This window comes from Trachypithecus francoisi, unplaced genomic scaffold (assembly GCF_009764315.1).
Source record: "Trachypithecus francoisi isolate TF-2019V2 unplaced genomic scaffold, Tfra_2.0 Lachesis_group18, whole genome shotgun sequence".
NCBI lineage: Eukaryota > Metazoa > Chordata > Mammalia > Primates > Cercopithecidae > Trachypithecus > Trachypithecus francoisi.
In genome coordinates, this window is record NW_022681463.1 from 12,457,147 (window position 1) to 12,473,897 (window position 16,751).

The window sequence follows — 16,751 nt, forward strand, 5'->3', positions numbered from 1 at the left end:
TGGAGGCTAGAGGAGTAGCCTTCAAAAGCCAAGTGACAAAGATAACATCTCTACAGAGACAGGCTGGTAGTACCACCACACCCTCTTATATCCACTCTTCCTTGGACATTTGCCATAACTATAATAGTGGTCAATTTCAAAAGTATTACCATAAGAAATGACTTTTTACCAGCACTTAGTACTCAAAGCCATTAACTGAGGTTTCATTAACTTGCATCTCCCAGAAGAAGCTAAATTATTTATTCATAAACAGCCCATTAAAACTAGAAATCCTAAAAATAGATGAAGCAGATGAAAGCTTCCAAGTCACAGTTTCAATGACTGACTTTCTGGCCACTGAAATAGCTGAAGACTACTAAGAACGGCAGGTCCACGGCTGTAGCAGAGAGCCAAGGAGTGATGCACAGTCCCTCAAGTCTATTAGTAGGGAAGATGGAACAAGTAACTTTTATATAAAGTGGAATAAGATAGTGCCACAAAAGGGGTATAGAATTCAAAAGAGAAAGAGCACATCAGGTTTGAGGAGTCAAGAAGAAGTAGCATTCAAGATGAAACTTAATGAAGTGTCAGGATTTCAACAATCTAGACAGAAGAAAGAGCATTAGGAGAAAACAAAACCACTGGGGAAGAAGGAATGTACTCAGGGAACAGCCCATGATCTAGTTTATAGAATAAAGGGTATGATGGTATAGAGAAGCCTACTGTGGGACAACCCAACAATTTCAGGCCAAAATCAGAAAAAGATCACCCTCTGAAATAAAAGATAGTAAATACAGCATTTTAAAAAATTTATTTATTTATTTATTTTTTTTTTTTGAGACAGGGTCTAGAGCTCTGTCGCCGAGGCTGGAGTGCAGTGGCGTGATCTCAGCTCACTGTAAACTCTACCTCCCGGGTTCAAACGATCCTCATGCCTCAGCCTCCCAAGTAATTGGGATTCCAGGCACTCACCACCATGCCCAGCTAATTTCTGTATTTTTAGTAGAGACAGGGTTTCACTATGTTGACCAGGCTGGTCTGAAATTCCCAACATCAAGTGTTCCACCTCTCTCAGCCTCCCCAAGTGTTGGGATTACAGGCGTGAGCCACTGTGCCAAGCCAGTAAATACAGCATTTAATACATTAAGGTAGTCGTCCAAGAAAGTAATTCTGTGTATGAGAAGACACAAATGTATTACTGAGGGAAGCTAAATTCAGAATGAAGTTGAGTCTGTACTTCAGTATATCTTTAAAATCTGAAACTGAAGCAACAAAGCAACCACCACCAAATGCAGACTCATGATCTGCACGGCATAGAGAAAGGAGAACAAATCTACAGGAATTCACCAGCCTGCTGCATGGAGAAGAGCAGGTATCCTGAGCAGCCAACAAGAGAATTCTGGTCCCTTTGAGATTCTGTTTCTTACTTCAAGTTACTCCATTAACATTCTGACATTCTGAGTTTGCTTGGTATGAGCTTGTCCTGTAGACCCTGATCATCTATAGAGGAATGCTAGATAACTCCAGAAGAACTTACTAGAGTATATTTTTACATCTACAAAGACAAGAATAGCTTCTGAAACTCTGATAGGTAATCCAGCAACCTAACATTAGTCTGCAAGGTCCTTATTCCCCTTTAAAAAAAAAAATGCCCAGGCTGGAGTGCATGGCACAATCTCAGCTCACTGCAACCTCCACCTCCCAGGTTCAAGCAATTCTCGTGCCTCAGCCTCCCAAGTAGCTGGGGCCCAGGTAATTTTTTGTATTCTTAGTAGAGACGGGGTTTCACTATGTTGGCCAGGATGGTCTCAAACTCCTGGCCTCAAATAATCCACCCACCTCGGCCTCCCAATCTGCTGGGATTACAGGCATAAGCCACCATGCCAGCCTCCCCTGACATCTTCTAAATATAACCGGTACATGGAGGACAACAGGGGAAGACCAATCTGTGTCAGCTTGGAATGACACTAAGCAGTTTATGCTGTAAGCAAGCACCAGACAGCTCCTAAAGAGGAAAGAGGTATACTAGCACTGCATGTTCAAGAGATTTATGATTTGTGTCTAATATGAATTGGAGAAAATCAGTACATGAGGAAAACAGAATACTAATGCATTGTCCACCTGAGATGTACTGAGGTGCTGCAGTAAGCTGGTAGCAACAGTCATGGCGAAGGGATATGTGAGTTATATAGGAATGAGGCCAAAGATGAGTATTCTCTGTTAAGCAAAAGTTATGAACTGCAATACCCCCTAGAAAAAAACTAATACATGAACATAAATACAATTTTCAAGCTAGCTGATTAAAAAAAAATGAATCTGGACTTGCCTGGCACAAATGTTGGTGGCTAAGTGAACCCATACTTTGAAGTTATCTGAACAGAGACCTAATGTTGGCAACTCCTAGATAAATTTTCATTGTGGCTAGTGACATCTCTGAAAAAAAATACTCATATTAACAGCTAAGTCTTATCAAAAGCCCCGGACTTCGCTTTTATTCCATTAGTGTGCTTAATTTACAGTTACTGAGAACCCATTGGAAATAAGCACCGGGGAGTCCCTGAATCACAGCAGCGTGGTCCCCAGAAAAACGTAAAGCCCATTGTGAAAAACAGGCCTAGCGGTCCTTAAAAAACAATTTAAGCACAGAGAGAAGATCCATTTAAAAGTGTTTTTAAACAAACAGCACTACTGACAACGGTTTTCACCAGTGAACATCCCAGAAAGAAAGGAGAAAGCCTATCTCTGCAACTCTTTCTTCCGCAATGGGAAAGAACAGAAGAGATGTCTGCACTTTACACATGAACCACCCTACCCCCTGAATACCATCAGAATTCATAGGGTAACATGTGATGTCGTGGGCATCATATCTAGAATGTAAGGGCTACACAGAACAGTCCCTATGGTCAAGGAGCTGGACACTCACATTAAACAGGTGAAACATAATAAAACATAGCACATAGCAAATGGAAAATGATGGGTGTGAATAATCATTTAGAGGAATCCAGGGCTAAGGTAGTCAAGGAACATATCAGAGATGAAGCAGGGCTTAATTGGCTCCCCCAATTAGCAAAGGTAAAGACAAAAATATTCCAGGAGGAGTAGGCAGATTAATTATGTTTCCAGAAATGCACACAGAAAAGCAGTAAGAAGTCAAATAGTCTGAAAAAAAAAAATGAAAGTAGGAATAAGATTTGAAAAATATATTAAAACTTACTCAAAGAAATTACAGTAACCACCTCAACCTCCTAACAAAATGAAAGAAAAAAAGTTAAGAAAAATAGGTAGTTTATCCCATTCCTCAATGAAAAAGTGTGAATATATGCTGAAGGAAATTTAAACACATATATTTAAAAAAAACAAAAAAGTCACTGGGACCCAGTGCTACACATCCTGATTATTAAGGGAACTGGTTAACACATGCACCAAATCATTACATTTAAATAAGTCACAAAGAACTTGGGAGGTACCAGACTATTGGAAAATAAAATAAATAAAGTACAGATATTCAAAAGATCTACAAATGAGAATTTCTAGCAAGATTATAGTATAAAATCTGAAAGTTGGACAGGACAGTTGATCAAAAATCTTTTAAAATTCCAGAATAGTGGTTCCTAAGTCAACTCTCTCCATGGCCCTTTTAGTGTTTTATTTCATTCCATTAATTTAAAAATTATATATCCTTACTTTGGGAATCTGATTAAATTTATATGGCTGATGTGTCCTCGATACCCAGAGTTTCTTTGATAGATTTTGTCTCTTATTCTAATTTCTCTTGGTCTTCCTGCTTCCCCTCTTTTCCTTTATTTTCACTGACCCATCTCTTCATCTATCTTCTCACTCTATCTAGATACTGCTGATATTAATAGAAAAAGCCATGAACTGCTCTAATGAAGTCCTCTTCTAATCAGCAGACAAAAAGAAAACAAGTAAAAGGAATTATGAGTCTTGTTCTGGTGTCTCCCAGGGCCCTACTCATAATGCAGTCTTGAGACACAAGACTGAGAACTGCATTGTAATAGCTTTCCATTATGTCTAACACATAAGTATGACATTCGCTCCAGTGATCATTTCTATACTCCCAGACATGCATTTTGGTCCACACCCCATTAAAAGAGATATAAAGCCACCCTATGAATCAATTAAGAAGTGATTCTGAGACAGTCTTAATCTTTTACTGTTTATAATGTAAAAGACAATGTTCAAGGCACTGCTAAGATGTAAAGTTGAAAACATCAGATTCAATGAGTTGGCTCATTTCCATCCTTAGGAACACTTGAAAAACTGTCAACTGAAAGACTCCAGAAGACAGAAGGAGGATGCACTGGGTTCTGATGGAAAGCACGGCCGACCTAGCACACAGGTGCAGGTGAGTGTGTGTCTGGGAGTGCGGGGAGGGGAGAGCAGTTAGGAGCCAGAAGGAAAGATGAGCTACAGAAAGGGAAAAACAAAACATTTTCCTTTCCACATCACAAGACAGAGCTCTTGCAAAGGAAGAATGCCAGCTTTGGAATGGACAACAAAATTCTCTCCTAGAAGTTTCCTAACCCCAATCTCCTGAATTCCTCCTGCCTCATTTCCTCAATTGAGAATTCATTAAATTAACTCCTATTGAGCACCTAAGTATCAGGCACTGTGATGCAAAAATGAGTAAGAACTTGGCCTGATCATCAAGGAAGGTAATTCTAGTTTTTCTGCATGAAACCATATGGTGCACTAAGAATTACCTCGCAACGAAATCAAGGTTCTACCAGAGGCACACGTGCTGCTGTGACAACCCAGGAAAGGAAGGGATTGAATCCTGCCTGGCAAGCAGAAGAAAAAGCCACCGCCCACCAACCCCCAAGTTTTCCCGGGACACCACTATATCCATCTGTTATGTTGAAGTCCAGGATGGACAAATACATAGGAATCCACCAATCACGAAGATATGAAATCCCACATTCCACATGCTCCACAGCAGGGCATCTCATTGGTGAGGCACATAGGCCTAAGGATGACCTTGTGAAGAACAGGGAAACAGCGAGGAGCATGGCTGAACACCAGGGGAGGGAAGTTGGAGCAGTATACTCGAAAGCCAGTCCCTCAAACACCATGCTCAGGAATTTAAGCTTCATCCTCTAGGTGAGGGGTTGGCAAAGTCCCACCAACAGATAAATCCAGTCTGCAGACTGCAGCCTGTGTTGAAATGGGCAGCAAGATAAAATGGTTTTTACATTGTTAAAAATCAAAAGAAAAAAGGGTCAGGCACAGTAGCTCATGCCTGTAATCCCAGCACTTTGGGAGGCCGAGGTAGGAGGATCACTTAAGACCAGGAGTTCAAGACTAGCCTGGGCAACATAGTGAGCCCCCATCTCTAAAAATTTTTTTAATCGAAAAAAATTTAAAAATAAAATTAAAAATTACCCAGATGCAGTGGCATGAACCTGTAGTCCTAGCTACTTGGGAGGCTAAGGGGAAAGGATCGCTTGAGCCTAGGAGTTCAAGGCCACAGTGAGCCATGATCACAGCCACTGTGTTCCAGCCTAGTGGATGGAATAAGACCCTCATCTCTAAAAAATAAATAATAAAATTTTTTAAATTTCCAAAGAAAAATAATATTTGTGACATGTGAAAAGTATATGATATTCAAATTTCAGGCCCATCGGTAAGGTTTTTCCAAGGACACCACCATATCCATTTGTTCACATGTTGTCTATGGCTGCCTTCGAGATCCAAGCAGCTGCATCAAGCAGCTGTGACTGCCCCAGAACCATGTGTCTCTCAAAGCCAAGAATATTTACTATCAAGCCTTTTATTTAAAAATGTTTGCCAACTACTGCTCCTCTAGGTTAATGATTTTCAGTACTGACACATCCAAGTGGTTATACAAGATGACCCCCTTTGGGGGCACAGAAACAAAATATCAGAACATTTATTTATAGTGATCCTCGTATTTTAAAAAGAAATTAAGCTTTACTAGTATTTATTCTGTGGATTGAGTGTGGATGCTCTCTACACTATACAACCCTACATCCAAAGGTCCCAGGTCACACATGTGCTATCCTGAGAGAGGGGCAGGAACTCCACATGGTGGTGCGGGCTCAGGTTGCTAATTACTGTGCCTTGACACCCTCACCCTTTCACTTGCTTTCACTGAGCTGCTATGTATTCAGTTTACAGGGTGCAAAATGTCATTGGCAGACATTTTATAAAACTTTTAATGAACACAATTGACAGAATCATTATTATACCTTCTAATAACTAGAGAATGACTGTGAAAATCTTTTGGACTAGAAAAAGGTTTGGCACATCTTGTGGAAGTAAACATTCAAGAACTATACAAGACAATGCCAAATTATGCATTTTCTTTTCATGGCACACGAAGACACCTCAAATAAGATCCAGAAGAAACAAGAGACAGCAAAATCGGATATATACACATTTCTTACATTATACCAAATACAGAGGAAAAAAGTTTCAATAGATTTCAAAAATAAAAGGATTTGAAAATATGAGTAAGGAATGAGATTATTTTTTAAAGCATATTTTTCAAAGAACTACATATTTTAGAATAAAAATGATTGAAAACCTCTTTTAAAAAACTCAAATTCAGTAGACAGTATAAAAAGCAAACTAGACACAGCTGAAGAGAAAATTATGAAACAGGATAATATATCCTTTCTCAGTTTTTCATTGCCTGGTCACTTACTGAGAGTAGTGTGGTTACAGTCTCACTAGAAACAGAAATAAATAGCAACATAGCATTTAAAGCTGTGTTTTCCAGAGGGATAGACAGGCCCCATGTGAATGCATAGAATTTAGTCAGTAGGAATAAATGCTAGCACTTACTGAGTCCTTACTCTGTAACACAGCATGTTGAGTACATTACAAATATGTCTCCTTTTATCCTCACACTGACCCTATACAAATATAGAAAGATAAAAGGTCTACATCAAGGCTCAGCAAGTGACTCGTTCAAGGACACAAAACTAGTATGTGTAGAAACCAACATGTAATCTCCAAGCCTGCCTCCAAGTAACCAACTCGATATCCCCAATATAGGTCAACAGAAAGATATCTGACTTTGTGCTCAGTCTTTTACCTTGGTAAACCATATACCCTCTATTGATAACAATTCTCTTCTTGATTAATCCTTGAGTCTTCTTCACAAACAGTCCTGGACCTTTGACTTCTGTGTCCAGTTTTAGCATGAATCCTGCTAAGTCAGTTTAGAGAGAACCCACAACCCTTAATAGCTAATCAAGTTCCTCACGGGCCTCCCCTACCAACTCTTGATGTCTCAGACCTTGACCTGCCTTTAGCAAGAGGTCTGTTAGGCCAGTTTAGCAAGAATCCCCATACCCTTACCCCTCTTAGTAATTTTCCACCCCCAAACCCCTTGCTGTGTCCATTGGCTATAAAGTCCCAGCTGTCTTTGCTGTATTCAGAGTTGAGCCTGATCTCTCATCCCTACTACAATAAGCCTTTCACAAGTCTTAAATAAAGTCTTCCTCACCCTATTAACAAGTGTCAGAATAATTTTTTCTTTAACAGTGTATTATAGTTTTCTGATTTATACAGTCAAAAGATTGTAACAATTTTAAAAATGGAAATTGCTAAATAGTACCAATTATTTAATTAGCACATAACTAGAATAATCCTTGAGATCAACTCCATTAATATTTCTGTTATAACCAAGACTATTTTATAGCAAAACTTTGTCACTTTCACAGTCTATTTTCCTGCCATTATATGTTACCACACAGGTCTAACATAAAATATTCTCAAATCCTTACATTCCTTCTCAGGAAGAAAAACTGCTAACTCCATGCTGCTTCCTTAGAGTTTTACTAGCATGTGCGCGCACACACGCGCACACACGCACACACCATGGACCCAAACGATACAATATGTTAGAGTAGTGTTTGTGATATACCTTAAAGTTCTAAAGGTTCTACATAAAAAGGTGAGAAGAGGCAAAATATTAAACTGCATATTAGAAAGTGCCCTACAGATTACATGCAAGTAACAGACTATATTGAGGGTTTACATAATGTCCCAGGAAGCTAAACAGCCAGTCTTTGAGATGAACTCTAAACCGTGTGTGTGTGCATGTGTGTGTGTGTGTAAATCTTCTATATGTTTACCTACCAGTTTCTCCTGCTGTTTTGTTCTTCCCATGAGGCTTATATAGAACATAAGAGCATCCTTTTACATGGAAGTGGTCATTAATTTGTCTAAACCACCTGAAAATAACAAGAAGATTTGCTCATGGCAACAATTCTACAACAAAGATGGCATTATTCCAATTCTAAAAAAATCCAGGTATAGCCCAAAGTTGGTATACCCATGAGAGGTTGAAGCCCAGCAGCTGGATACATGCTTTACTATCAACACACATCTACAGCATTATTATTTTGCAAAACTAGAAACATGGTATTGCCTCTAAGAGGGTCTTCATACCTCATAAGTGTTGTATTTCCTGTGAAAGGACCAAACCTAATATCTTCAAATGGAGGTTGAAAGCCCAGAATATGTAAAGCTTCTTCTTGGGTAATAGGTGGAAGACTACAAAAGAAACATTCATTGCCTTTCATTTTTCAATTCCAGTCATATGCAAATACAACCTATCTCAATGTTAATATGTTTGTCTGATTTGCAAATAATTTTAGTAATATTTTTCATTATTTTATTTTATTTATTTTTTTAGAGACAAGGTCTCACTCTGTGACCCAGGCTGGAGTGCAGTGGCATGATCATAGCTCACTGCAGCCTTAAACTCCTTGGCTCAAGTGATCCTCTTGCCTCAGTCTCCTAAGAGACCAGAACTACAAGTACATGCCATTGTGCCTGGCTAGTTGTTTTTACTTTTTTACTTTGTAGAGATGGGATCTTGCTTTGTTGCCCAGGCTGGTCTCAAACTCCTTGGCTTCAAGCAATACTCCCGCCTTGGCCTCCCAAAGTGCTGAGATTACAAGTGTGAGCCACTGCACCTGGCTCATTTTTATTTTATTGAAAATAATACATGTGTATATTTTAAGCTAAAAGACTTACACTAAAATACAGCAGGGTTTTTTAATTTATAAAAAATCTTAAAAATTTTTCTGTTATAGAAAAAGCAACATCAAATTACTTTGGAGTTTGAGGATACTGATAAATGGACATACTTACTTTCCAGCTCCCATTGTGCTATATAAGAAATTCCAACAAGAAATTAATGAGGAGATGCCACAAGAAGTCTTATACTGTGGTCGGCTTATGCAGTACCTGAGAAAACAAAAACTGTTTTCTTCACTTGAATGAATACAAAATATGCATGCTAGAAATAGAAAACTCATGGCAATTAAGGGTGTTAATGTAATGAAAAGTTTGATCTCCTAAGTCAATGTAAAATCTTCCATATTCACTTATTAATCATGTCATAAATATAAAATAACAATAAATCACCTGCTTTAATAAAAATAGCTAAGTATAACTAACTACCAGTTAAAGTGGATGCTATCCAAACCAATGGGAAAAAAATTAATGATACATAAATTTAGACATCACCTATTAAAAGTTTGGTATAAACTCCTGGTTGAACTGCATGCATGATTATTTGCAACTTCAGAAATACAGGAGAAACAAAGCATTACCCCCACGTGTCAACTTCTCAGAGAAATTCTCCAACCCAAACTAAAAATCATCCATTTATTACCCACTTGTCCATCTAAAATCCCTGGGCAAGGAGCCACGAAGCAGTGCTTCTCCTGTCACAGAGAATTTTAAAAATGAAATACAAAATCCTTCCATGGCATGATTCAGTGGCACTAAGCAATCCAGATAATTTTCCAAACTGTCATGATTCAAGAGAAGAAACTGGGGCAAATGTGAACAGAAGGAGAAAGAGACAGACTATTTATTTATTCTGCTTTAAGAAGAAATAGGTTGGCTTTCTTTTTTTCTTTTTTTTTTTGTTTTTGAGATGGAGTCTCACTCTGTCGCCCAGGCTGGAGTGCAGTGGCACAATCTCGACTCACTGCAGCCTCCATCTGCTGGGTTCAAGCAATTCTCCTGCTTCAGCCTCCCAAGTAGCTGGGACTACAGGCATGTGTCACCACAACAGGGTAATTTTTGTATTTTTAGAAAAGACATGGTTTCACTATGTTGGCCAGGATGGTCTCAGTCTCTTGACCTTGTGATCCTCCCACCTCAGCCTCCCAAAGTTCTGGGATTACAGATGTGAGCCACTGCACCTGGCCAAATGCAAAGCTAGTCAAGCATGGTTGTAGGGGGAGACAATGTTAAATCAGCTTAACAATAACCCACAATACTCGTTGACTTTCAGATGATCTTCTCCTAACTGCTTTCTAAAGAAGGTGCTAAGAAGTAGCCACAATGAAACAAAGAAACAAGACCTATCATCAGTAAGAGCAACTTTAGTGTCGTCTGAAAATTAATCACAAAATGAAAAATTAGACATATGCATGCGTACATATATGCATTTGTATATGTATATATACTATGCATATTGGCAAACATACAAGTTAACCATGATCCTTAAATCTTTTTTTTTTTTTTAAGTTCCAGGGTACACTCGCAGGATGTGCAGCTTTGTTACATAGATAAACGTGTGTAATGGTGGTTTGCTGCATCTATGAACCCATCACCTAGGTATTACACCCTGTGTGCATTAGCTATTTTTCCTGATGCTCTCCCTTCCCAGGTTCCCACCCCCCAACAGGGTTCAATGTGTGTTGTTCCCTCCCCGTGTCCATGTGTTCACATTGTTCGGCTCCCACTTATAAGTGAGAACGTACCCCCAGACCCCTAAATCTGTAGACTCAACTACACAAAATGACACACAAAAGATATTAACTGTCACTTAACATACTAAGTGCTGTCTTCAACACCTCATTGTCAAATCTATTGAGTCCTCCTGCAGTTTTGCTTTGTTCTTTAATTGTGGTAAAAACACACATCAAATTTATCATGTACACCATTTTTAAGTGTACAGATCAGTAGTGTCAACTATATGCAAATTGTTAGGCAACAGAACTTTTCCATCTTGCAAAAACAAAACTCTTTACCCATTGAACAACACAACTCCCTTTTTCCCCTTTCCCCCAACCCTGGAAACATATGAGCAATTTACTAATGTCCTTATTGAAGTAATCTGCCCTAGTTGTTTAAATATGAATGTGAACTCCAACCTAAGAGATCTTTGTGGACAAGTGATTATTAACAGCTCTGTCATCATAAGCTATATGGTCCATGCTGATAAAACACAAGCAACTCATTCATTTACTGATTGTTTTTTCTGCTGTGAATATTTTTGCCAGAGTTCAATTTTTTGGGGATTATTTTTCAAGTCCAATACTAACAGTGTTTTATATTTTACAAAATTTATCTTTACATACATTTACTAACAAAGTATTATATGCATGTGTATATTTTTTCTCATAACACTAAATTTGGCCTGAAAGAATGTTTAAAAGGAGAGGGAAAGGGGGATTTCTCTTAAGATTTTTCATACTTTTTCATCAATCTCAACTTGCTTCCTAGTCTTGTTTATGACCAGGTTAAACTGTTTACCAACATTCTACTACCTTCTACGGGACTTTCCATTCTAACCTAATCTTGTAATATTCTCGGTGGAAAACAGGCTTATATTCCTGGTGATGTTTTCCCTTCAGGGCATTTCTCTCATCTATCCTTCCTAGTCCTAGCCTTCATGGCCTCACATGTTATATACTATTAACATGTAGTTACACAGATTTGTTGTTGAAACAAAGCTTAAATCTAAGTGATTAGAAGCACAAACGAGCAAAGCCTTCTTTTCAAAGAAACTAAAATGAATGTTTTATCACTTTAATGTCTCTTCTCCATTATTCCCTACAAACTAACTATTTCAAATTTATCTTTATAAAAGTTCTTTTTGTTAAGAAATCATCCATGGCTTATCTTTAACTCAGAAAACAAAATTAATATTGAGCCTGATGTCTAAGAAACAGATCATGACATGTGTTATAAGGAAACAGCATGAATGTTTGAGTCTGACTCTTCGGCTTCAATACAAGATCTTCTGCTTCTTAGCCATGTGACATTGGCAGGTTTCTTGGCTTCTCTGAGCCTCCCTTTAGACAAGCTACTCTACTCTTCATTACCTACATTCCAGAGACACTTTGCTGTAATCCTTTCAAAGACCCTTCACCCCCTACAACACTTCATATTCCCTCCCTTAAGACCCAGGACCTTAGTAAGGCATTTTGGTGATCATTACCTCCTTTCATGGTTAATTAGTGATTCATACCCATCACGTGACAAACTGCCTAAGATATTTCACATTTTTCTGTGTTGTCCCCTCTCCTCAACTGGATTGTAAACCTTGGGAAAACAAAGACCATGTTGTGTGCATCTCTGTTTCTCAGCCTACAGCAAAGGGTCCAATATCTATTAAATAAGTGATAAAAATGCATTTCTAAAATGTCATACAAAGGAATTTTAAAAACCCCAATCAGAGTCAGTAACACAGAAAAGTTGTCATGAATTAAACTTGTTTTCATTAGACTAGGAACTGTATTTTAAGATAACCAAATAGCCCCAGTTGATGAATGAAGCTACAGAAGAAGGTTGGGTAATGAAAGTAAAAAAAAAAAAAAAAAAAAAAAAAATGGAATTTTGAAATGTAACCATTTTGCAACAAATATTCAGACAAGGATCATCAATGAGTTTGGGTTGTCAATACATTTGGCTAAAACCATAAGGTAAGAAGTTGATAGAACCTAGCTATTACCTAATGCCACTCTGTCACCCTACTGATTACTTGAGGGTAGCAGACGGGAAAGAAAGAACTCGTCAATGTAGAATACAACTGTCACCACCTTAACCCAGTAATCACTTAGAATTGCTAAGATTAGATAATCAGATACCATGTGCCTTCTGATATGAAACGTTTGAAGTATGAGGGCCCACTTAAGCAGCGTTCTTGCATAAAATGTTTTACTGGAATTTAACCAAGTCTTTATATTCAACTTCCAGTTTACAGGAAATATTGAGGTTAGATGAATAATTTAGGAAACTAAAAGGAAAAAACAAATCTGGAATGTAGGACATTCTACAAAATATCTGGCCAAGTCTCTTCAATAAGTCAATCTTTACAATTCTCATTTGTTGATTAAAATAAATAGAATTTTAAAAAGAAAAGGGGGAAAGTGGGGTGGAGACTGTCCTAGATTGAGACAATTATGGGTCATGACACACACACATGTGGTTCACAACTGGGTCCCACTTTGAACAAACAGATATGAAGACCTTTTCAGAACAATCTGGGAAATGTGAATTTAGCCTGGGAATTAGACACTAGGGAAATATTGTTAATCATATTAGGTATGACAAAAGTATTGTGGTTAAGTAGAAAAAAGTCATTTTTTAGAGATGCATACTTAGGTAACTTGAGATTAAATATGATAAAAATCAGTCACTTGAAAATTCTTCAGCAATGAAAAGCTAAGTATGTAACTACATCAAAAGCTTAATCATTGTTAAATCTAGATGGCAGTTATGTGGAGTCACACAGATGACTCTAATGACCAGCCGAGTTTGGGAAAGACCAGCATAGCACATGATTAATCTACTTCAAACATCTGTGGTAGACTTTAAAGATTCAGAAATCCTGGTAATAATTTTAGAAAGAAAAATATTTATGATACATATAATGTATTAATTTGTAAAGTGCTAAGTTATTGCCAACATGTATTACATATTTCAAAAATGAAAAAAATAAAAACTGATAACGTCACCATCGTCTAAGGTCTAATACTTTCCGCTGTTTAATATCTTCAAGAGGAGAATGCTGAGGACATTCCTTCTGATATCTTCCCTTTTTATCTGAAGTTTTTCTCTTGGAAACTTGTTTCTTTGCATTGCCTAGAATACAAGGGTATAAAATAAGCAGAATGCTTAAGATGAAGTAAACTGAAATGACAAAAATTATACACCAAAATTCAGAAGTAACTGCCTTAATAATTCTGCTGAGAAAGTATAAAGAAAAAATAACAACAAATAAATAACTGCCACTGGTTCTAAAAATGATATTTGCAAACACAGTGAAGTGATACATGTATTTTCAATAATAGTCCCCCACCTTAAACAGAAAGAGAGAATAAAAACAAATTTAAACAACCATGAATTCTATTTCGTGTCACGTTCTTATACTCCAACTCCAGAGCTAGTCACTTAGTTGGTGAAACGGTCAATCACTAAATCTTTAGCCACATCTAGAAAATCAAATTATCGACAGTAAAAAATTTAACTAGACCACTTTCCAGAAAATGAAGGCTTTCTATAAAACAATAAAACCAAATTACTGCAACTCTGTTAAGAAAGTAAAAGCACCAGATCCAATAATGTGGTGATGTGATGTTTAAAAATATCTCTGGGCTTACAGAGACAACAGAATGAATGAAGAATGATGCACATATGTACATTACAAAAATGCAACTTTAGCACAGAAACTAGAATGAAAAGCAAAGTCTCCTGTGTGCATATATGCATGTATGTATGCATGTACCTACACACACTCATACATGCACACACACATATACGTTCTCCAAAAGACTCTCAAGACAAACAACAGTGGTTACTACTGGGGAAGGGAGAATTGGGAGCTAGACAAAAGGGAGCCAAAAGTAAGAGTGAGAATTTGTACTTTTTAATTTTTTTAATTGTTGTGAGTACATAGTAGGTGTACATGCTTATGGGGTATATGAGATGTTTTGATACAAGCATGCAATGTGAAATAACCACATCATAGAGAATGGGGTATCCATCCCTATACTTTTTATATGTTTTATTTCTAAATTGTTAGTGAAATATCTAGTAAAAAAAGGTATATAAAGTAAAATATCAATAAATAACATCCAAGCCTCATTTAATTAAAATACTATTAAGATTTCAGATAGCTATGCTCAAATACTTTAATCTTTCACACATATTCTATTTTACAACAGTTCTGTTATAAAAATTAACTGAAGGCTAATATTTCATTTTTATGAGTCATTCATAAATTATAAAACAGATTATATACATATGCGCCTAATAAGCAAACATAGAAAGAGATCTGTTTTATTCCTTCAAGATACTCTACACTGAAACCATTTGGCACCTAGGAACAGCTGGAACTCAGGAACTATTATTACCAGGGAATTCCTTTTTTTTTTTTTTTTTTTTTTTTTTGAGGCGGAGTCTCGCTCTGTCGCCCGGACTGGAGTGCAGTGGCCGGATCTCAGCTCACTACAAGCTCCGCCTCCTGGGTTTACGCCATTCTCCTGCCTCAGCCTCCCGAGTAGCTGGGACTACAGGCGCCCGCCACCTCGCCCAGCTAGTTTTTGTATTTTTAGTAGAGACGGGGTTTCACCGTGTTAGCCAGGATGGTCTCGATCTCCTGACCTCGTGATCCACCCGTCTTGGCCTCCCAAAGTGCTGGGATTACAGGCTTGAGCCACCGCGCCCGGCCTACCAGGGAATTTCTGTAAAAATGTAATAATAATGAAGACTATAAAGTCAAGAAACAATGTTTCACCTTCCTTTTAATTATTCTTTTTGTTTGTTTTGAGACAAGGTCTTGCTCTGTTGCCCAGACAAGAGTGCAGTGATGCAATCTCCAGTCATTGCAACCTCAGTCTCCGGGGCTCAAGCAATCCTCCTACTCAGCCTCGGGAGTACCTGGGACCACAAGTGCATGTGACCATGCTCAGCTAATTTTTGTATTTTTAATAAAGTTGGGGTCTCGCTATGTTGCCCAGGTTGGTCTCAAACTCCTGAGCTCAAGCAATCCACCTGCCTCAGCCTCACAAAATGCTGAGATTACAAGTATGAGCCACCGTGCTCAACCCTTTTAATTATTTTTTCTAAGTTTTTTCAGAGAACACACTTTTCACAGAGCTGAACACCACTGGCAAAGGTGAGCAATTGCGCCAGATCTCATTGTGCCAAATTTCCTTGACTGGTAAAATGACTCTTAAGAGAGTCAGATGACAGAAGAATGAGTTTCTCACATTTCTTGAGATGTCTTCACTGCCTAATAATGACTTAATTCCCTAAGTAGTTTTCCCAGCCACTTAAAATTTTAAGTCTAATGAAACATGGAAATGTGTGACCTTGATAGGCTCTGCAAACAGTCTGTACTCACACTTTCCTCCAGGGTTCCATGACCTTGCCCCCATTCTCTTTTTGCTGAATCTAGGATTGCCCCTGGGATCAATGAGCATATACGGTCCAAATGAGCATACTTCATAAAATCTCCGCGCTGCCACAGAAAGAGCAGGTCCCACAGGCAAAAGTTGATTCGATTGGAGGGAAAGAAGCCACATCAAAGTGAAAGCTCAGTTTGAGATGGAAACATAAAAGAGCAACACCTGCACCTTCTGCCTCCCATCACAACAGCTCCAAGAACCTTTGCCCACCGCTCCTTCTCATTACCGAGTTCCCTCTTCCATTTCTCACCCTACCCACAGCACACACACACACAGCCTCAACACCAAACACACACACAGCCTCAACACCAACACACACACACACACCGCCTCAACACCAAACACACACACAGCCTCAATACCAAACACACACACACACACAACGTCAACACCAAACACACACACACAACCTCAATACCAAACACACACACACACAGCCTCAATACCAAACACACACACACACACACACAGCCTCAATACCAAACACACACACACACACAGCCTCAACACCAACACACACACACACACAGCCTCACACCAAAACACACACACCACACA

The 16,751-nt window shown here is 38.3% G+C and overlaps 1 protein-coding gene across 10 annotated transcripts in view; it reads right to left on the reverse strand.

Annotated features, from left to right (window-relative positions):
* The window catches only part of BIVM (basic, immunoglobulin-like variable motif containing), a 41,528-nt gene that overhangs the window by 9,537 nt on the left and 15,240 nt on the right, over positions 1-16,751 (reverse strand). For 8 of the 10 annotated variants that reach the window (XM_033177309.1, XM_033177314.1, XM_033177312.1 and 5 more), the window contains 5 exons: positions 16,130-16,246; positions 13,740-13,866; positions 9,130-9,225; positions 8,422-8,526; positions 8,110-8,204 (listed from right to left, as the gene is read on the reverse strand). In XM_033177309.1, coding sequence (XP_033033200.1) covers positions 8,110-8,204; positions 8,422-8,526; positions 9,130-9,225; positions 13,740-13,866; positions 16,130-16,246 — 540 coding nt within the window. The remainder of the gene's footprint in view (positions 1-8,109; positions 8,205-8,421; positions 8,527-9,129; positions 9,226-13,739; positions 13,867-16,129; positions 16,247-16,751) is intronic. The other 2 variants (XM_033177315.1, XM_033177307.1) reach the window with 1 other exon arrangement.